Source organism: Octopus sinensis, linkage group LG11 (assembly GCF_006345805.1).
Source record: "Octopus sinensis linkage group LG11, ASM634580v1, whole genome shotgun sequence".
NCBI classification, from domain to species: Eukaryota; Metazoa; Mollusca; class Cephalopoda; order Octopoda; family Octopodidae; genus Octopus; species Octopus sinensis.
The window spans coordinates 42,186,101-42,209,553 of record NC_043007.1 but is presented as its reverse complement, the minus strand read 5'-3'; the positions used below and the strand labels follow the sequence as shown (position 1 = coordinate 42,209,553).

The 23,453-nt window shown below is 36.7% G+C and overlaps 1 protein-coding gene across 18 annotated transcripts in view; it reads right to left on the bottom strand.

Moving 5' to 3' along the window:
- LOC115217047 (phosphofurin acidic cluster sorting protein 2) overlaps positions 1–23,453 on the bottom strand; it is a 313,884-nt gene that overhangs the window by 216,514 nt on the left and 73,917 nt on the right. For all 18 annotated transcript variants that reach the window (XM_029786612.2, XM_036507409.1, XM_036507410.1 and 15 more), the window contains 2 exons: positions 10,481–10,568; positions 134–223 (listed from right to left, as the gene is read on the bottom strand). In XM_029786612.2, coding sequence (XP_029642472.1) covers positions 134–223; positions 10,481–10,568 — 178 coding nt within the window. The remainder of the gene's footprint in view (positions 1–133; positions 224–10,480; positions 10,569–23,453) is intronic.

Sequence of the window (23,453 nt, the reverse complement as noted above, 5' to 3'; positions counted from 1 at the left end):
TAGCTGAATGATAACTAAGTTTATTTTACTAAATTCTTTGTTATATTTAAAGTAACTGAAAGAAACACAGAGCATCTCAAAATAAATACAGTAATGAAAGGGTTAAAGAGAGATTCATAAGTGCAAGACTTACCTGTAATGAGAAAGACAAATCAAGTTCACATTCCAGTAAACCACCCGGAGGAACAAGGATTTCATTTGATCGAAGCACTCGTTTTGATCCCTGAAAACAAAAAGCAAAATACATTGAGAATCTTGAGTTGCTTTCTATTTTTTACTATTTAATTTTATATTATGGTTCAAATAGTTTACACAACACACACACACATTACTTTAACATTGTTAGTTTATTATACATTTAAGCATACTGTACTTCATTACTTTTTTAATACTGTATACAATGTATGCTTGCATTCATTACTTTTGTTCTTACTGTATACCATTCTTTTATTCTATTATTTGTTTCAGTCATTTGACTCGGGCTATGCTGGAGCACCACCTTTAGTCAAAGAAACTGACCCAAGGACTTATTCTTTGTAAGCCTAGTACTTATTCTATCGGTCTCTTTTGCTGAACTGCTAAGTTACGGGGACGTAAACACACCAATGTCAGTTGTCAAGTGATGGTGGAGAGACAAACATATGCATATATATATATATATATATATATATATATATATATGACAGACTTCCTCAGTTTCCATCTACCAAATCCAATTACAAGGTTTTGGTCGGCCTGAGGATATAGTAGAAGCCACACAATGTATACCAGAACCATGTGGTTGGTATATGTTTTCTTTAAAAATCATTTCATTCTACATAAATGCCCACACTATATCTTCCTTTGCATTGTCTCCTTTATTAGTTGCCGTGGTGGCAAAAGAAATCATTAGTGGCAGGTTGGCAAAATTGCTAGAGCATCAGATAAAATAGTTTGCAGTATTTTTCATGGCTCTTTTCATTCCCAGTTCAAATCCTATGATCAACTTTGCCTTTCATCCTTTCAGGGGCCAATAAAAGCACCAGTCAAATACTGGGATCCATTTAATCAGCTAACCTTTCCATTACCACTCATCAAATTTGTGCCCTTGTTCCCATGTTAAGAAAAATTTTCATTAGAGGCAGTGAACTGCCAGGCTCATAAGAACGTTAGACAAAAATATTTTTCAGTATTTACTTAATGTTCATTATGTTACGAGTTCAAATCCTACCCATAGTTGATAAAATACAGTACTACTCATGTAATGTTGCATTTTAATCAACTATCCCCTCCAAAATTTCAAACCCTGTGCCAATATCAGAAACTATCAAAGGCAGAAAGCTGGCAGAATTGTTAGCATGCTGGCCAAAATACTTAGAACGTAAGACAGACAAAATACTGCTGAGTTCAAATTCCACAGAAGTTGAGTTTGCCTTTCATCTTTTCGGGTCAAAATAAGTACTAGTTGAGAACTGGAGTCAATCTAATTGACCTATCCCTCCACCGAAATTGCTGGAATTGTACCAAAACTCAAAAGCAATATTATAAACTATTATGCATTTTTAGTTAACTTATTCTATATCTTTTGTCCAAATTTTAACCTATTCTTTGTATAACCTTAACCTTTTCCTGTTTTTATACAATTCAATCCAATCTCATGTTCTGTAAACTACTGTTTTTTAATGTTTGTCTTTTATGTGTGAACCCTTAGTGGTTAATAAAGAAAAGAATATTACTACAATTGTTAGGGTGATTGTTACATTGAAAAGAATAGTTAGAGTGCTGGACAAAATGCCTTGAAGTATTTGTTTTGGTGCTTTACATTCTGAGTTCAAATGCTGCTGAGGTCAAGTTTGCCTTTCCTCTTTCCAGGGTTGATAAAGTAAGTGCCAGTCAAGTAGTATGGTTGATATAATCAACTACCCATCTCAACTCTCAAACTTATGACCTTGTGCCTATGTTAGAAAACAATTATTACTATTGTAGCGAGCTGGCAAAATCATTAGCACACTGGGTCAAATGCTTAGTAGCATTTCCTCTGTTTTTACATTTTGAGTTCAAGTTCTGCCAAGGCCAGCTTTAATCCTTTCAATGGTTAATAAAATATGAGTTGAGCACAGGGGTCAATGCAATTGACACCCCCTCCCCTAAAATTTCAGGCCTTGTGCCTTTAGTAGAATAGGATTATTATTATTATTATTATTATTATTATTAAGGCAGTGAGCTGGCAGAATCGTTACCATACCAGGCAAAATACATAGCGGCATTTCATCCATCTTTAGTTCTGAGTTCAAATTCCACCATAGTCAACTTTACCTTTCACCCTTTCAGGGTCAATAAAATGAGCACCAGTTGAACCCTGGCAAATTAATTGACTCGCCCCTTCCCCTGAACTTGCTGGCCTTGTGCTAAAATTTGAAATTATTATTACATCATCAGCAGCAAGTCTGTTTGTATTGACAAAGATTGGGTATTTGGATTTGTTTATCTGACATCCTGACAAATATATTGGTAATTACCCCCAAGCTTTTCTAACATGAGTTGATAGTTTGCCACCTAAAACTGGGAGCTGTTTCTTGCCAAAATATAAAGAAGACAGTACAACTGAAAGGTATCAACCAACTCAACCAGTTAACTTTGCAAGGAAGTCTGTCTAGAATTAAATGTTTAAGTTTGGCCTCTCTAATTATATTAAGAATTAAAAGGTAGAAATGAAAAGATCAGCCACTTAGATAACATTCTTCTGTCTAGATTTTTATGGTGCAATTGAGCAACAAGGGTATGTTGTGCAGGGCACAATGTAGCAGGCTAAGTATGTTTTATATGTGATGCACTGGTAACAATTTGTGACTGTTCACAATCAATTTGCTTGTTTTAGTGCATCTGAAGGTTGAAAATGGTGATTACAAGAGAGTTGAAAATGAGCAAAGTGAATTCTGTTTACATAGAATAGATAAGATTCTTTTGAGATTGTTTAGAGATAGACAGCAAACCTTTGGTTCTGAAGAGGAAAATAATGCATTTGTAGTTCAGGCATGTACATAACATTTGTGTGTCTGGGTGAATTAGATGGAGACAATGAACTTAAATCAATATTGTAGTAATGCTCTAGGTGATGTCTATTTTCTTAGGCAGGATGCATCCAAAACTACAACACTGCATCCCTCCTTTTAAGAAAGTAGTATGATTTAGAGAGTATTTGGCTACTATTTCCAGTAGGCAAAATGACCATGTATAGGTTCATTTGTATTTTATTGGTGTATTTATCTGTATTGAGAGTAGTTATACATATAGTTGCAGAGTTAGAGAAGACTGATTTAAAAAAATTTAATGCATTCCTCAAATGCATTAAATCATTTCTGATTTTCACTATTCATTTGTTGTTGTTAAACTCCAGGTCAGAGCTGATTAAACAGCCTGGTGCTCCAGCACTGACCATCCAATTCCCCGCTCCCCATAGTGCATCTTGCTATAACACTAATTAGAAAACATAGACCTGTTTTGTTTCCCAATTTAAGACCACTGATTGGCTCATAGATGCATTCATGATAATACATTCTGAAATGAAATCAATGTTGTATCACTTCCAACTACATTTTTTTGTCAAATGGGACAGAAGTGCACCTCAAGCAGAGATCCATTACCAGACATGACAGAAATGTGGTCCTGTATTAAACATTTTGAGAGGCTTCCCTATTTGCAATCAACCCTATTGCAACTATTGACATTCAGCTGAGTTTCTTATAAGGATCAATGCAATGATTAGTAACAAACCAGCTGTGATTTGATCCTTCTTCATCCTTCTCAGAAATCCTGATTGAATTATTATCACTGTCCTTACTTTCATTAAACCATTAAAAAAAAAAGTTATGTTTCTATAAACTGCCAGTATTGAAGCTAGATAAATTGATACACACAGCTTCTGTGTCAACTGCAATTTATTCTTCATTTTGTATTCACCGAAGACTGAGCATACATTAGTATATCAATGTTCTTCGTCAACAATCGGTGTATTTTTAATAAATGGTGCCAAATGAGTTGTCTTGGTGATTGCTTGGCTTGCTGATGTAGCAGTCAAATCTCCAATAACAACAACAACAGCAGCAGTAGCAACATGACAGGTAGTGTGCAAGACAAAGAGAGAGCCTTTACATGGACACTCAACCTGCAAGAAATAGCAGCTGAATTTCCCTCATATTATACTAGTGTCTTACAAAAAGAGAAAAGGGGGTAAAAGGAGGAGGACATATCAGATAAAGAATCTTAGAGATACTATATTTGTTGGGATGGGATGATCACTGCTTTGACCATATGTCTTCTCAATCAGGCCAGGTTCAAGACAAAACAACACACAAACTATGCTTATACTTTAATGTTGAGGGGCTTGGTATTAAATAATTACTCATCACATCAAAGTCTTCATATTTAAATTAAAACTTCAATCAAATCTGAATGACATCATGATATTTCAGTTGGTCAACATCAACACAATAATATATCAATATATAAAATTACAGATTTATTACTTCTTTTTAACAGAAAGCTTTCCAAAGTCTTGGTTACATTGAAAATGTATCAAAGCACTAGCTATCTACCCTTTAGAACCAACAAGAGAACCTTTATGTGATCACTTAACTGCTAGAAATAGTACCCAAATCTCCCTTCTTCACAACCATCTTTTTACAAAAAAAAAAAAAAAAAGAGGAATGATGCATTAGATACAATATCTAGAAAACCACCCAGAAAATGGAATGCCTTTGATCATAGGTCTGCTCAAACAAGGTTGTCTTCAAACTAAATAAAAGTCCCCAAAGGAGTAAAATCTAAGTAAATATTGTTATTTATTTTCTGGTAGTTGGAACAGAGCTGGAGAAGAAAGAGGTAAAGAGGAACAAGAGTTAGGGTAGTTAAATGCAATAGTGTAGAAATCCAAGTGTTTGGAGGAATTGATGGAAATAGTTGTTGGGACACAATGTTGTATGCATAAAAACAACATTAATAGAAGCATATCTGTGCACACATATGTATAACTGGATAAGACCTGTGAATGTATGTGTGCAAGGATGTATGCCAGTGGTATTTAAATATAGAAAGATAAAAAGAAATGCAACATTAGGAAACAAGATGATTGTTAGAGAGTGACCGTACAAAAATAAAAACCAATCATCAAGGACAAATTATTGATCTGCTGGAATATTTCCAAAGATTACACTGATAAATTATTGGTTCTGTCAAAAAAACGGAAGATGGGTGTGGGTTAAAGAGAAACAGGAGTGAAGTAAAACGGGGAAAAGAAGTTTAAGAAAGACAGAGAAATGGAGAAAAGAGAGAGAAGTGATGGGGACAGAGAGAGTCAACAAAAGTCAAAAACAAGAAAAGGCAGGAAGCACAAAATGGAAAAAAGAGGGAGAGAGAGATGGAAGGGGAAGAGAAAGAGACAAAAAGAGTGAATAAAAGTGAGAAAAAAGAAAAGAACAAAAGGAGGAGAGAGAGAGAGAGGCAGACAAGCAAAGAATGTGATAGCAAAAACAAAGAAAAAAGAGAGACAAGGAATAATGAAGAGTAAGATAGAAAGAGGGAAAAAAAACTGAGTGACGGAGATAGGGAAGAAAACACTATGTGGTGAGTCAACCTGCTAGTAATAGAGGCCAATCTCCCTCAATAATAAGATCTCAAAAAACAAAAAAAAAGACATTGAATAGGACAGTCCTAGCAACAATACTTGAAAAAGGTAGGATGGCCATATCTGTTCTGCTTGAAATCTATGAGTAAAAGCTTTCCAACTTTGAGGTTATACAGCAAAATGTCTAATTAATACAAGAGTTTCTATGTATAAATAGACACACTATAAATGTTAAAAAAAGAAATGACATGATGGTCATGGCTAGAACACTTCTATTTGACCAGAGTTAACCTAGAACTAAACAGCAACAATAAAATCTCTCCCCCTAATCCCCCCCCCGTCCCATCTCTGTAAATCCCTGATGACCATCAACTCCATGTATTTAGTGTGTTGATATTAAAATAATCAAATCATTTGACGTTGTGTTTTTATGAGATACATCTGGGACAGAATGTCTGTTATTGTTGGAATAATGACAACAGATAGCTGTCCTGGCCTAAGGCAAATATCAATGGCATAGCCTGATGGCTTGTTTTAAGTCAGTCTTTCTTTTGGAAGAATATTAATGATGTGAGTGAACAAGAATGAAGAAGGGGAGGAGGAGGAGGATGGGAGAGATGCTTGGTGAAAGGGAGAGAACAGTTGGAAGCTAAATGATGAGAAAGGTAGAGCAGGGAGAAGATACAGAGGGAGACCAAGAAGACACAGAGGGAGAGCAAGAAGACACAGAGGGAGAGCATGTGAAAGGATGAATGAATAAAGGAGAGATGAGATACAGACTGAAAAGAGGAGAAATCGAACAGAATAGGTGATAGCTAGAGAGAAAGATAGGACAGGGTGGAAGATAACTAAAGATTATTGGTGCCAGCTGTTGGAACAACACAGATCCAATGTTTTCAATGACATCAAAAATCCCCCATATTTCAGTATTACACTTTTATGTCCACTTTTAACTGATAATCTCTCTCTCTCCTCACATACAGAGTATACATACTGCCATCAACCTAAGTAGACCTGTTGCCAGGTACATCTTACAGCTCCATGCAGTCCACTTGACATACATTCTTCCACATCTCTGCAGTCACTACAGCACTACCATAAATTCTACATCAAATCACTTACCACAATATTCTCACATACATGCACACGTGTGCACATCACACTAATATTCAACATCTCTACACAGTGACTACTTTATTTTCCACATCTCTGCACTGTCAACACATTGTTATATATTCCCAACAATACTATATAACATCCACTACATATTTCACATCTTTACATAGTCAATAATAGCTATTATATATTCCACATCTTATATAACACTGCAATATACTCACCACATTGTTTTAACTTACTGCACTACTCTCTCTCTCAGACACACACACACATATATATTTAGCAGATGCAACAGAGAGACTCAAGGACTGAGAGGTTTGTGTGTTGGCACTTATCTTTGCAGGGACATCCAGCTTGATAAGTGCCAATACACAAAACTCTTGGCCTTTGAGTCACAGTGTTGCTTCTGCTAAATATTAATAAAACTATACATACTCATATTTTGAGTTCTACTTTTCCTGTCTGCATCACCATACCTACTTATCTACATACATATTGCCCACCATAAGAGAATTGAAATTTTAAAACCAAGGTGCCACGTAAAAAGTGTTGGTGTGGGTACAGGGGCCATGTAAAAAGTACAGGTGATGGTGCCACATAAAGAGCACTCAGTACACTCGGTGGAGTGGTTGGCATTAGGAAGCGCATTCAGGGAGATGGAAGATCTCAAAGCAGATGAAGTTATAATAGTATGTAAACATTGGGTTTTAAAACCCTTTGAATAAAACCACATCTCCAGTAAATGACAGTGTTTTACATTTTATATATATACTAGCAGACGTACCCGGTGTTGCTCAAAATCTAAATGGCATAGTTTGTATATATGGTACAGTTAATTTGAAACATGCAATACGGGAAAGTGCAGCATTGACGTCAAAACACTTGTGGAGTAAATGAAGGGCTAATTCGACTAAGTGACATGTCAAGAATCTGTTTGGAAGATACCAGGCCCTAACCTTCTCATGGAAAAGTGGATGGGGGTATGTGATTTTTGAACACACCAAAAAGCTCTCAATGGATATACTCTCCTTTGCAGCTGTTGGCGCTGCCACTACTACGCTGAACAATCAGCAGACATAGGAACTACATCTATGTGATAAATTAAACCTGAGGGCACACTCAACAGCACTACATGAGAGAAATCTACATGAAAGAAATGATGTGGTAAATGGGGATGGATTGTTGAAAACAACACTGTCAAGTAATGTTTCAGTTTGGAATCAATAGTTGGGTTGCTGATGTGGTTGGAGAGATCAATAGTCATAGCTTAACTGTGCACTCCTTCACATAAACAGTGTGTGACCATTGTGAGAATAACTCAGCTCCCAAACAAAAACAATTCTGCATGCAGCATCTGGGTACACAAGGTCCCATTAAGGACATGATCCATAACATGGTTGGGTTTTTGACACCAGTGAAGGTGCATGGCTCAGTGGTTAGAGCGTCAAGCTTACAATGGTAAAGTTGTGAGTTCGATTCCCAGACCGGGCTGCGTGTTGTGTTCTTGAGCAAGACACTTTATTTCACGTTGCTCCAGTTAACTCAGCTGTAGAACTGAATTGGAACGTTACTGGTGCCAAGCTGTATTGGCCCCATTGCCTTTCCCTTGGATAACATCAGTGGTGTGGAAAGCGAAGGCTGGTATGCATGGGCAACTGTTGGTCTTCCATAAACAACCTTACCCGGACGGTGCCTCGGAGGGTAACTTTCTAGGTGCAATCCCATGGTCATTCATGACCGAAGGGGGTCACCCTTTGACACCATAAATTAGTAGGCTAATGTATATACAATATTTCAGTGTGTAATCAATAGCTGAAGAGTATTTGTATAGGCTTCATCTATGCTTAGAAGGAAGACTTTGATACTGAAGCTAAAAAAATAGTTGAATAGTTGCTCAGGATTTAAAATTTCATCATACTTTTCATAATAAACAGTATGCTCCAAACAGTTTTTATTTCAACATATTGCTCCTATGGTACTACAGGAACTGGCTAGAGGCCCCATTACTCATTATGTGAAAAAAATTAAGAGTCTTAAACCATCTCTGGAACTTAAGTAATGCATGTTCCCAGTTTGAAGACAATCAGTTGCAAACTTCAGAAGTTCTGCAGGTTTATACACACAGAGTGATGTACAGGCTACAGCAGTAGCTGCCATGTTCCATGCATGGGTCCATTAATCATGCAACAAGTTCATGCCCTTCAACTGAGGAAATGTTACCTTGCTTGGAAACAAGTAAGGGTTGATAAAAGGAAGAGCATCTAGCTGTAAATTATTGGCCTTAATAAACTCCATCCAACCTAAGCGCATATGGAAAAAGGGACATCAAAAACGACGATGATAGTATTCACTGCAGTATACTCACCATACTGCTATACATTCACCTCATTACTCTACACACTCACTACAGCACTATATACATTCAGCATATTGCTATTATATTTTCTACATCTTATACACTTATTATATTGCTATACACCTCACTGCACTGTTATACATTCCACACCTCCGTATACTCGTTATTCTGCTACACACACACACTAATCACTACACTGCATTGCTATATCCTATATAGCAATTTGCTTTACATTCTACATCAGTACATAATCACTAAATTTCCCATCCCCTAATTTCTTATGACAAACTCCTCCACATGCAATTACCACATTACAAGATCCATAACTTTCCTAGAGAAAAAAAAACAAAAAAAAATATGCTGAATAATAGTGTCCTAGATATATCTTGAAAGTAAAAAGGCAGAATGGCCACTGCTGGAATGTCAACACTCTTCTACATCTCAATGCAGAACATAAGTTTCTTTTTTCATACAGTTTACAAGTTGCCATGCACTCACCCTCATCTCTGTACGGTCCACCTATTGCAATACAATTTCTATACTGCAGTACAGGTCCACTTATTGCCATAGTCTGTCCATTTATATCTCAAGACATTTGCTATATTTCCATATACACCTGTTGCCATGTAGCTCCACTATGCTACATCTCTATAGAACCACCATATTATCTCTTCAGCACAGTTACATCGCCCAATATACTCCTTACATGTCTGCACAGTCACTATACAATCCTCGCATGTCTGTACCTTTGATACACTTTAATGTTCTGTCAGACAGTTGTTATTGTTTAGCCCTTTTTGAATCAAAGGCATTCAAACTTATCCAGTCTTATTTTTACAGAACAGTGCATAAAAAATTACATTACCCAATATATCTTGCCTTTTGATTTGAACAAGATTTCGCTGCTCTTTCTTATAGACTGAGCAACCATGTACAGTTCCCACATGGTCATATGTTCTATATCTGTAAGGTTCACATCCCCAAAACATGACATACAATCTTTACATGTGCATACAGTCACTACACAGTCAACTTGCAGTGAACACATCAGTTCCTGGATTGACATCAAACCCTTGCACTGTCATACGGTTTCTCAGTATGATCAGAATTCACAACAATGGAGACTTCAAAATGAACAATTTACTTTAAAACAACAGACAGTCGACACCATTTTACAATCAACTAAAGCTACTATTTAGCTCTAGGTCAGTTCACATTAAGCAAACATATGGCCAAAAACATTCCCACCATGACCATCCTATCACTGTCCAATATAATCCGTTTTTAATTTTAAGACAGTAGCATACGATCTGAGGGAGATCTTAGCTGCTATGTATAATATATCTGTTGTAAAGGCTCCCTCATTGACTCAATCCAAAGTGCAATAGATAAGAATCTTTTACCTGCATCTTGACAGCAATGATTATAGAGGTGAGATCATTTTCCAATGGTTTCTGGACAACCAGTCTAGTTAGTGTCAAACTGCAGAGTCTGTAGAAGAAAACAAGAGAAAAGATATTAATGAAAATAATAAACATCTTATGACATCTTTCTTTAATTTGATATTTTTCTTTTGAAAATCATATTTAAATATTCTATGCAAATATGTTTACAAGTATTGACTGCAGAGGCAAATATAGATACATACAATATGCATGTATATACATAGGCACACATATGCATATATGCACATACCTACATACATACATGGTGGAAGCTCGCTAGTTATCCGTTTGAGGTCTGAAGAAGGTTCTGTAAATGAATGATTACAGTGAATAAAGCATGCACAGAACTACATTTGCTTTCCAGACAGAACCAATTCCCTGTCCCCTCCACCTTCCCCTCTATAGGGGTGGGGGTTCAACATTTGTTAGAACATCTTAGAAAAGGATATTTTGATGTAAGACCTGAGGATCATTCAGTTTCTGGTTGCCCTAATAAGAACTAGGGGGTCAGAACACTACTTCACTTTCTCAAGTATTTCTGATAACATGCATGAATACACACATACACACACACAGAGGCATACAATGAAAGTTGTACGGATATTCCCTTGTTGCTTCCACCATTGAAAATGCTTTGAACCAGGTCAATCAGGCAGAGCAAATCTATGACTAAGGGCATTCCAGCTATGACCATCCAGTCTTTTTAATGTTTTGTAGGACTACATAATATGATGTATATTTTCTTTGAGATTTTAAGCTATGACTGAAGGAGATTTGGCTACTATTTCTAGGTAACTGAGTGCCCACATAGAGGCTCTCTCGTTTTGCTCTTTTCTAATTAGTGTCACCAGGCTAGATATAGTAACAAAGAGGAAAAGAATCAAGTTCAATCTATACAAGGTAAATTCTAAGATTTCACTTCCCTCAACTACTGTACAAGAAGAGAGAGAGAGAGAGAGAGAGAGAGAAACTGAACAAGTGAGAGAGAGAGAGAAACTGAACAGAGTGAGAGAGAGAGAGAAACTGAACAGAGTGAGAGAGAGAGAGAGAGAAACTGAACAGAGTGAGAGAGAGAGAGAGAGAGAGAGAAACTGAACAGAGTGAGAGAGAGAGAGAGAGAGAGAGAGAAACTGAACAGAGAGAGAGAGAGAGAAACTGAACAGAGTGAGAGAGAGAGAGAGAGAGAGAAACTGAACAGAGTGAGAGAGAGAGAGAGAGAGAGAAACTGAACAGAGTGAGAGAGAGAGAGAGAGAGAGAACTGAACATAGTAGAGAGGATAGAGAGAGAGAGAGAACTGAACATAGTGATAGAGAGAGAGAGAGAGAAACTGAACAGAGTGAGAGAAGAGAAGAGAGAGAAACTGAACAGAGTGAGAGAGAGAGAGAGAGAGAAACTGAACAGAGTGAGAGAGAGAGAGAGAGAAACTGAACAGAGTGAGAGAGAGAGAGAGAGAAACTGAACAGAGTGAAGAGAGATAGAGAGAGAAACTGAACAGAGTGAGTAGATAGAGAGAGAGATGAGAAACTTAACACAGTGAGATAGAGAGAGAGAGAGAGAAACTGAACAGAGTGAGAGAGAGAGAGTAGAGATACCTGAACAAGTGAGAGAGAGAGAGAGAGAAGACTGAACAGAGTGAGAGAGAGAGAGAGAGAAACTGAACAGAGTGAGAGAGAGAGAGATAGAGAACCTGAACAGAGTGGAGAGAGAGAGAGAACTGAACAGAGTGAGAGAGAGAGAGAAACTGAACCAGAGTGAGAGAGAGAGAAACTGAACAGAGTGAGAGAGAGAGTAAACTGAACAGAGTGAGAGAGAGAGAAACTGAACAGAGTGAGAGAGAGAGAGAAACTGAACAGAGTGAGAGAGAGAGAGAGAGAAACTGAACAGAGTGAGAGAGAGAGAGAAACTGAACAGAGAGAGAGAGAGAGAGAGAGAGAGAGAACTGAACAGAGTGTGAGAGAGAGAGAGAGAACTGAAACAAGTGAGAGAGAGAGAGAGAGAAACTGAACAGAGTGAGAGAGAGAGAGAGAGAGAAACTGAACAGAGTGAGAGAGAGAGAGAGAAGAGAGAGAAACTGAACAGAGTGAGAGAGAGAGAGAAACTGAACACGTGAGAGAGAGAGAGAGAAACTGAACAGAGTGAGAGAGATAGAGAAACTGAACAGAGTGAGAGAGAGAGAGAGAAACTGAACAGAGTGAGAGAGAGAGAGAGAGATAAACTGAAAAGATGTTAGAGAGAGATAGAAACTGAACAGAGTTGAGAGAGAGAGAGAAACTGAACAGAGTGAGAGATAGAGAGAGAGAGAGAGAAACTGAACAGAGTAGTGAGAGAGAGAGAGAGAGTAACTGAACAGAGTGTGAGAGAGAGGAGAACTGAACAGAGTGGGGGAGAGAGAGAAACTTAACAGAGTGGAAGAGAGAGAGAGAGAAACGAACAGAGTGGGAGAGAGAGAGAGACACTGAAACAGAGTTTGAGAGAGAGAAACTGAACAAGAGAGAGATAGAAACTGAAACAGAGAGAGAGAAGATGAGAACGAGAGAAGGGAGAAAAAAACAGAAAAGAGAGAGTGAAGAGATAGAGAGAGAGAGAGAGAACAGAACAAGATAAACCAGCAGAAATAAAAGAGAGATAGAACATAACAGAGAGAGAGAAACAGAACAGAGAGAGAGAAACAGAACAGAGAGAGAGAGAGAGAGAGAGAGAGAAAAACAGAAGGGAGATGCAAACTGATACATACCCATACAAACAAAATTCATATACATGTACATATATTCACAAACACACAAACATATGTCCAATCCATGCCAGCATGGAACATGAATGTTAAATGATGATTGTGTGTGTGTGTGTGTAGTTTTTGTTTACTTAGTGGTACACAAAAAACAAAATACTCAACACAATCTTGTTGAATTAAGAGTCTGATATCTGTCTACAAGATAAACAGGATTACATAATCCAAACCACAGTTTTGTTCAGTCGGACTTTCAGTTGACTGTGCAACACATTAATGGACTGATATGGTTATGCAAAAAATAACTCACTCAGCTGATGTATGTAACAACTGACCAAAAGGCTGATTTAAGAAAACCATGGTTTAGAAAAATTAGGTTTACTCTTGAACTTGTTTCAGTTATTTGACTGTGGCCATGCTGGAGCACCGCCTTTAATCAAACAAATTGACCCTAGGACTTATTCTTTGTAAGCCTCATACTTATTCTATCGATCTCTTTTGCCGAATTGCTAAGTTACAGGGACATATGCACACCAGCATCGGTTGTCAAGCGATGTTGGGGGACAAACAGAACACCCACACTTTATATATATAATATATATATAAATCCAACACCACACACACACCACACACACACACACACACACACCCACAGACCCACACACACATCTCACACCACACATATATACGACAGCTTCTTTCAGTTTCCGTCAACCAAATCCACTCACAAGGCTTTGGCTGGCCCAAGGCTATAGTAGAAGACAATTGCCCAAGGTGACATGCAGTGGGACTGAACTTGGAACCATGTGGTTCGTAAGCAAGCTACTGACCACACAGCCACTCCTACGTTTTTTTTTTATATTCTTTTACTGGTTTCAGTCATTGGGTTGTGGCCATGCTACAGCACTGCTTTAAGATGTTTTCATCAAACAAATCAACCTTTATTTTAAATTTGGTACCACATACATAGGGCTTCTACACAATTTCTATTTTCCAAATTCACTCACAAGACACTCATTGGTCTGAGGCTGTGAAAGAAAACACTTGGTCAAAGTGTTGTGCAGTGAGACTGAACTGAGAAGCACATGGTTGTGAAAACAACTTAACCACACAGTCACCAAGCCAGTGTGTGTTCTTAACCATACAGCTGTGCCTTTGATTTTAGTGATGGTTTATAGATAATTATGGAGAATTATAATGTGTGCGTGCGTAGATGGAGTATAGTACCAGAACACTGTAAAACTCTAACAGTGTAATAACAAGTGTGTTCAAAATTAAGCCTTTGTGCAAATCTATGCAGCCAATATCAGTAAGAGAAATAATCGTGGTGGTAGTGATGATGACGATGATAATAACGTGGATAAAATATAATCAAAATTCAAGATATCAAAAGAGTAACAACAAAGAAGGTGACTCACACATGTAAACCTCTTAAGAAAAAGAAATGGAATAAGTACAACAAAACAGATAACTAAAAGTACTTGTTGGAAAGGGCTAGATTCATGTAAACATATGTTTGCATGTAATCATTACACACACACACACACACACACTAAAGGACATTCATTAGCAAATTAAGCAAAGCAAAATAGCTTCCACTGAGAGATAGAAAACTCGGTCACAAACACAGACATGGACAGCCTCTCTAGGATTTTACTGTTACCATCCTCACCTTTATTAACTAAGAGGGAGAGAGAGGGAGGGAGGGAGGGAGAGAGAGTTCAAAGAGGTCACTGCACACGCCCTCCCACTGCAGCAGTAACTTCTTGTGTTGACATGACAACTATGACTCAGGCATTGCAAAAAACAGTTTTTCTCTCTCTCTCTCTCTCTCTCTCCCTCTCTCTCAGACTCTTTCCCTTTCTCTCTGTCATTCACATACAAACAAGAGGTTATCAATATGAATGTGTGAGAAGGGGCAGAGACAAAACCTAGCACTCCACAACCAGCTGCCTGGATAGCATGTTACCTGAAATAACAGATACAAAGGGACTAACATTCTTTCTGTCAACATCATACACATCATCATCCACATCACCCTCATCATGGCCTCTACCACCACCCACACCATGACCATCATCATCCTCATCACTTTTCTGCGTTAGTCTTGGTTTTATTATATAACACACACACACACACATTTTTAAATTGTTCTGTGCTGTAAGGTACATAGGTCTAGCCATGCCTATCATGTTCCCAGATTTCTTTGGATGCTTTTTGTAGCATGCTGGATGAAAAGAAGTTGTTGACCCCTAGCTCAACCCTCCATTTCTGGAAGAAAGGAACAGTAAGTGGTTCTCCTGCTTTCTGTGACTCTCACACAGTGAAGGGTAGCTGGTTGAGAGAGAGGGAAAGAGTGAAAAGAACTCATTCATTGACACCCCCCCCCCAGAAAGATGGTGCAAACTTGGGCAAGGTAAGAGTTGAATTCAAATACGTAAAAGCTAATACAGTTGTTATAAGGTATTTGTTTGGTGTTTTAATGATTGCATTGACTGACTACTCTATATACACATACACAGTCAAATACATGCATACACACACACACACAATGGAAAATAGGATTACAAATAGGATCATTATAACATTACTAATAACATCTTGTACCAACAGAAAATCATACAATTGAAGGTGGGACATAGGACATGGGTGATACATGCTTTAATGATCCTGGAGGGTGAAAGAGAGTCACTTGTTCCATCCCTACAATTCTAAATTCAGAATATTGGGACTAAATATGACTGCAGTTAGTTTGACACTTAACCCTCCACAGCCCAGCAACGACAAATATAGGCAAAGAACAAATTTCACAGCATGATTGCACATCTGTAGGTAGGAGATACCTTTGGTTGGTCTGGGACTATGGTAAAAGACACTTGCCCAAGGTGCCACACAGTGGGAGTGAACCCAAAACCATGTGGGAAACAAACTTAACTACACAGTCAAACCTGCAGCACCTACATACATATACATGTATACACATATGCATATGTACAGAAACATTAAAGACACACACAGACATGCACACAAATATACAAACATGTACTAACACATATGTACAATGGGAAAGAGAGGAAGATGAAGTTTGGCTTAGACTGACACAAAACTAAACAAAAAGATTTAAAAGAATAACATTTTTTCATAATATATTTGCAAATATTCTGAATACTAAACATTTGTGTTGTACATATATTGCTTTAGGCCTAATTCAGTAAGAATGAATGCTAGACATTTCTGTATGACAGAATATTAATAAGGCTTTCAACCTAATTCAGGAAGAGAATATAGTTGATATAGTGGACTTGATGAAAATCTAAGTAAGCTCTGAATATATGAATCTGTTAACTGATCACATATTCTTATTTACTCGAGTTTTAATCCAAATAAATCTTTACAAGATGACTCAGATGCTGTATAGTAGGAAATATTTCATTTGGGAATCTTGATTTAGAAAAATACTTGAAAAAAAAAGACAAAGAAAGGAAAAGAATTCTTGTAGAAACTTTAAAACTAGATTGGCAATAAAAATAAGGCTGTATTACGAAGATAAGAACACAAATGGCTGAAGTTGTTGACATCTCTCATTTACAATGTTGAAAATAGAAAAAAAACGAAACAAAAATTGTTTTTACCCAACAAGGTTTCAGTTACAGTTTAAAAAAACAAAACCAGGAGAAAGGGTGGAGGATTTAAACTCAACAGACTTCATTTAAGAATATACCACAAACAATTCCAAAAGTCCAGTCAAATGATGAAGCACGGTGCATACATAGGACAAAGATTTCTTACATTGATTGATATAAAACCACAGTGTAAAAGAGGAGCATAGCTAATTGAATCAATCTCAGTACTTGCCTGGGAATAATTTTATCAATTCCAGACTAGATGGAAGGCAAGTGTTGGTTCAAGCAGTATTTGAACTCAGATGAAACTGAAAACAAAGATGGGCATTCCATCATTTCTAACCAATACAGATCTTCTATGAAGTAGCTTATAATCTATGAAACTTCAGAGAGACTGGGTGAAGCAAGTGTAAGAAGGGCTTTAAAAGATTTCAAATTTTTCTAAAATATTTAGAGTGATACCTGAGAGAGAGCATTTTAATAGCCAGATGGTAATCAAGTGTTTCCTGATACTTCTGATCCTTCACAGTAGCAATCCAATTAAGATAAGAGGAGAGTAAGTTGATAAGCACCAAATATATGAACATTTAATATAATCAGTTTTTGAGTACAGCTCTTGTTGGTTTATATTTTAACACTTACTGTAAAAATTCAACATTTTTCTGAAGTTAAGCAGTGGTTTGCACACACCTGTGTATTTGTTGCAAGCTAAATTATCTCTGAGAAGCATAATTTGTACCTATGCCTTAAGCTGTGACAGTATAGTTGGTTACTGAGCACAGGACAAACATGCATTATTACACATGCTATAGATTTATATTTACTAGCATTGTTGTTTTACTGATCAAACAGACCTATGATCAAAGGCCTTACAGTCATGACTAGCCTGCATTTTTGTTTTAAGACACGACATGTGTATTTTTTTCCTTTTTAAGATGGTAGGTATAATTTTACAGAAATTTAGCTGCTATTTCTAGATGGTTGAAATCCCATAAAGATTAGAATCATTGTCTCACTGGTGGTGGCATGGCGTTTTCCGTGCAGGGCTATTTTTAATGAGCCTGAACTGAAAGGATGTAAAATTCACACACACACACACACACACACACACACACACACACACATATATATATACCAAGAGGTATGAACTTTGCCTTTGCATATAGATATATGTAAATATAGATGTAACACACATATTTATGCATGTGAACTTTACTTACAGATGCCTCAATATTGAGGTAAGGAAGAAGAAAAATGAGATGTAGTAATGTTCATGCCTTTCCCAAAAATATTAACTTAAGCTATTTCAACAGTCACAAAATTGAATAAAGCGAAAATAATCTGTGGCATATTTCATAAAAATTCTTTCATATAACAACAACTACACTACTGTTTCTGTTTTAGGCACAAGGCCAGCAATTCTGAGGGAGGGAGTTTGTCTATGCCATCAATCTTAGTGTTTGATTGATGCTTTAATACATAAATCCCTTGAGATGAAAGACAAAGTTGATCTCAGCAGGATTTGAACTCAGAATGTCAAGAGCCAGAAGAAATACCGAGCATTTTGTTCAACACTAATGATTCTACCAATTCACTCTCCTTAATGATTTCTAACATATCTTTTGGTGGTCAGTGGGGGCAATAGTTGATTAAATTGATTCCAGTAATTGAATGGTATTCTTATTCTATCACCTTAACCTGGAAGGACAAGAAGACAAGTTGGAAGAAGCAAGATTTAAACACTGAATTTAAATAGATGCAAGGTATTTTGTCTACTGTTCTGAATCTGTCAATCAACTAATACAAAAAAAAAAATCAAAAAAATCATCTGATACATAAACTAACAAAAAAAGAAATACAAAGTATGCTTACCGTTCCATTCGGAGCCTAGATAACAAACACAAATCCATACTTCCCATCAAATGGAAACTATTAAAATTACAATTTCAGAAGTGACTTCCCCACATTAAAATGACTGAGAAATGTTTCCATCTTACATCTTCAATGGGAGTTGAAATGGGTCTGATGTGAATAAGATAAACTACCCTGTGTAATCAACATGGACCTATCCATACCCTGATCTTATTTTCACTAGGTAAAATGAAGAAGAAAAAAAGAATAAGAGTCATACACCATTGTTTTGCATGTAAGAGGGTAAAATTGATGATTAGGATTGATACTAAAAATATCAAGCAACAAACAAAAGACAAAAAAACCCAAAACTCTTGTATATAATAAAGCATACAAGTGATTATCTCATTACACAACATAACAAGCATGCAGTGGACACCTGCTTGCATGAAAACATTCAAACACTTGAAATAAATTTTACATAAGTCAGTCATTAAGTCAGTCAACAAGTTGAATTAACAAATAGGATGTTTCAGAAAGATAAATGTGCTGCTTGTGTGTGCGTATGTGTGTTTGTGTGTGCTTGTGTGTGGGGGGGGGTTGAGAGAGAGAGAGTTTATATGAGCGAGTGTGCAGAGAACACAAGATGGCAAGCACCTGAATCATTAAAACACAATAGAAAGGGATTTTGTTCAATTATTTCTAGTTTTATAATGAGTGAAGGGAAAATAATTAAGCTTAATGCTTAGAAGATTAAGGAAGGTGAGTAATATTATTACTGTTAATTAGGAAATGGAGAGATAGAAAACTGTAGTGCATCAGATTAAATGCCTCATGGTATTTTATTAAAAGGTTTTGAATTTAAATCCCACCAGAATCAACTTTACCTTTCATCTATCTGTCTTAGTATTCACTAACCAAGTATTAGGATCAGTAGAAATAAATATACCTCCCCATTACAAATTTATGTTCTTATGCTAAACTTTAGAAATTATCATCATCATTTAATGTCTGCTTTCCATGCTGGCATGAGTTAGATGGTTTGACAGGAGCTGGTCAGGCAATCTGAGGACATGCACCAAGAGTGATAAAGATCAAGCATCCATTCAACATCATGGTGCATCAAGTGGTCACTAGTGATGGTGACGTTATGCCTCCATTCATCTTCCCATACAGCCTCAGACTCAACACGGAGACCTACATCAAGTGCTTGAAGGATGTAGTGCTGCCCTGGGTCAAAAGAGTAGCAGCTAGAAGACCCTATGTCTGGCAACAGGACTTTGCACCATGCCACTCAAGCAGGAGAACCCAGTCAGACAATTCCTGCAACTACATCCCCTCTAACATCTGGCTACCTAACTACCTAGACTGCAACCCCATTTATATTATGTGCGAGGTGCAGTTGAGCAAGAGATCAACAGAACTACTTGTAACACCAAAGATGAAGTGAAGATAAGGATTATGGCAGCATTCACCAACTTAAACAAGAAGACTGTTCAGAAGAGTTGCAAGAGATTCCAAAGTCATCTGGAGTCAGTGGTTGAAGCCAATGGTGATGTTATTGAATATAATTACTCTTTAGTATTTCAAAATAATTTTATGTAATTTTGGTAAATATATCTGTTAAAATGAGATGTCAGGGTTATTTTCATATTTGCGTAATTTAGATAATATATTCACCACAGTTGTGTATAAGTCATATTTTTTAATTCTTTAAAATATTTTTTTTAATCTATTGTCATTACCAAAATACAGAAGATACTATCATGAAGACAGATGGAACTTTAAAATACTTTGATTACATCTAATGGCATTTGGTTACATTCTGTTATGCCTAAGTTGACTTTGCCTTCTGTTCTCAATAAAATAGATATCAGACGAAATACTGAATTTGATTTAACTGGCTACAAGCCTTTGAAAGCAACAATCCCGGTATAGCTACAGTCTATCCAATGGCTGACAGCAGTAGAAAAATATGACAGGGAAAGAAATAAGCACAGGAAAGAAAATATCACAGACAGATGAAACCTTGAATATTTTCTTGTAAGATGTTTTTTCATGAACTCAAGACATCAGGTAGAACCAACATTTATTTGTCAATAGTACCCCATTGCCATCACTTGTATATTATCATAACCAAAAGGCACACTACAAATGCTGGAAAGATAGTGAGTCACTTTCAATACAGTGACTCACATATAAAAAAAAAGTTAAGTTTTATTAAATGATATATCTTGATGAAATTTTAAGTAAATCTCCAGAAATATGTATATCGATTTGATAAATTGAAAATACTGTTGTTCATTTTATTCTATTCAATGTCTCAATGTCCAGTGTGGAATGGTTTGGATGTACCTATAAAATAGTATTTACTCCATCACCACCACCATCACCAGGCATGTGGATTGTCTCATGCACTGTGTGTTTCCAAATCTGACGACTACTTACAACACCTTAAAAACACTGCTATCAAATAACTTAATGAAGAAATGAACTAAGGAGGCAGTCAATGTGTGATTGCTAAATCTCCTTCAAATTATATCCTACTATCTTAAAACAAGAATGCGTACATTAGATAATTTTTCTTTTTTTTTGTCCTGGATACCCTAAATACAAGATGGTCAGAAGCTAAATGATGGCAACAACTTAATGAAAAGGTTTAAAAGTGTGAAATTGTGAAAATATAATTTTTAAAATTTCATAAGAATGTTTTGTAGTTTGCAAACAATAGAAAAACAAAACACGACTATATATACACACACACACACACACACATACATACACACACAAACACTTGTGCTGCAAGCATCTAAGTGCTAGATCTATGATAAATTGGTCATCATCCAAATTCTAATAGTGTAGTATTAACTGCTGTTATATTGATTAACTAAGCAAAACCAACATTGTTTTAATATTTCAATATCTCAAGTCTGGCACTGTCTGGTGGCAGATTCTCAGCAGGAATAATGCAACTGGTGTTTAATGTCACTAAGTGTTAATCGCTAAGTAAATGGTGAGACAGTTTTGAAGCATAACCTTTTACCGATTTCAATATTTCTCACAAACTGATGAGAACATAATCAAAAGTAGCTTTATATCTATTCTTCCATGCAGGTATGGGTTACATAAGTTAGAAGGAAATAAAGCAGCTTTATTCTTTTGTCATTTTAACATCCACTTTTCCATGTTTGCTTGGTTGGGTTGGATGGAGCTTACAAATGCAGGTTTCATATGGTTGAATGCTATTTCTATCACCTACCTGCCCTTGCTTCCAAATAAGATAATATTTCCCCCCTACAGTCAGATATGTCTTCAAAGAATACTGGAAATGAGTGACATTTCTTGTATGCCAGTAAACGCACAACTATCATGCACTATCAAGGGAAGGAGACAAACATATACATTATATGTACACACACACACACACACACACACACACACACACATATATATATATACACAAACATGTATACACACGTATACATACACAAACATACACACACATAGATATATGCAGATGTATATATATGCACATATATGCAGATGCATATATATGCACATATATACAGATGCATATATATGCACATATATACAGATGTATATATACACACGTATGCACACACACGCACAAGCGAACATGTGCATGCATACGCACATACACACACACGAACATACGCACACACACACACATATATATACACACACATATGCACATGCACACACACACACACACATATCTATATATATATATATATTATTATTAGGTCATCCCAGAAATAATTTTTTTATATACTTGTTTTATTTTTTAACATTAAGAGAATGTTTTTTCATCTAAAATGTACTCTCCATTTTCTACAACACTCTTCCACCTGTTTAGTATACATGCAAGGTCCCTTTTCTGAAATTCACTTGTATGTGATGAAAAATACTTCTCCACTACTGTTCTGACCCTGTCTACAGAATTCATAGTTTTTTCCGTCAAAATGATTTTGAAGACTGCGGAATAAATGATAATTAGATGGGGCAATGTCCCGTGAACATGGTGGGTGGGGCATCATTTCCCATTCAATCTGCTCCAGCCTTTGGTATGTCATCTTCGCTGTATGTGGCCAAGCATTATCCTGATGGAAGAGCACCTTTTGACTTGAAACCAAAGATGGTTCTTTTTCTTCTAGTGCTAACTTAAGCTGCTGAAGCTGCTCACAGTAGATCGCCTTCATTATCATCTGGTTTGGATTTAAAAGTTCAAAGTAGACTAAACCTTTCATACCCTATCAAACAGATAACACCTTACATGAGTGAAGACCTTCTTTAGCCTGGGGTGCCTATGTTTCTCCTTTCCCTCCCCATTCTCTTCGGTGCTCAACATTTTTATAGAGAACCTATTTCTTATCACCAGTCACTATTCGACCCAAAAAAGGTTCATTTGTGAGACATGACAGCAAAGAAGAGCACACATTCACTGTCTGCACATAATTATCTCGGAAAGTTTGTAAGGACCCATTGACCCAATTTTTTTTTTTTCTGATGGTACACAGGTGTCAATGAATGGTTGAATGACCAAATCCAAGCTTTTCTGCTAGTTCCTGAAAAGTTATGATGGGATTTTGTTCCACTAGAGTTTGCAGGATGTCCTCATCAAGCTCTACAAATCTTCCAGGACAAGGTTGGTCTTCTAGGTTGTATTTTCCAGCTTGGAATTTCTGGAACCACTGTTGACACTGGCTT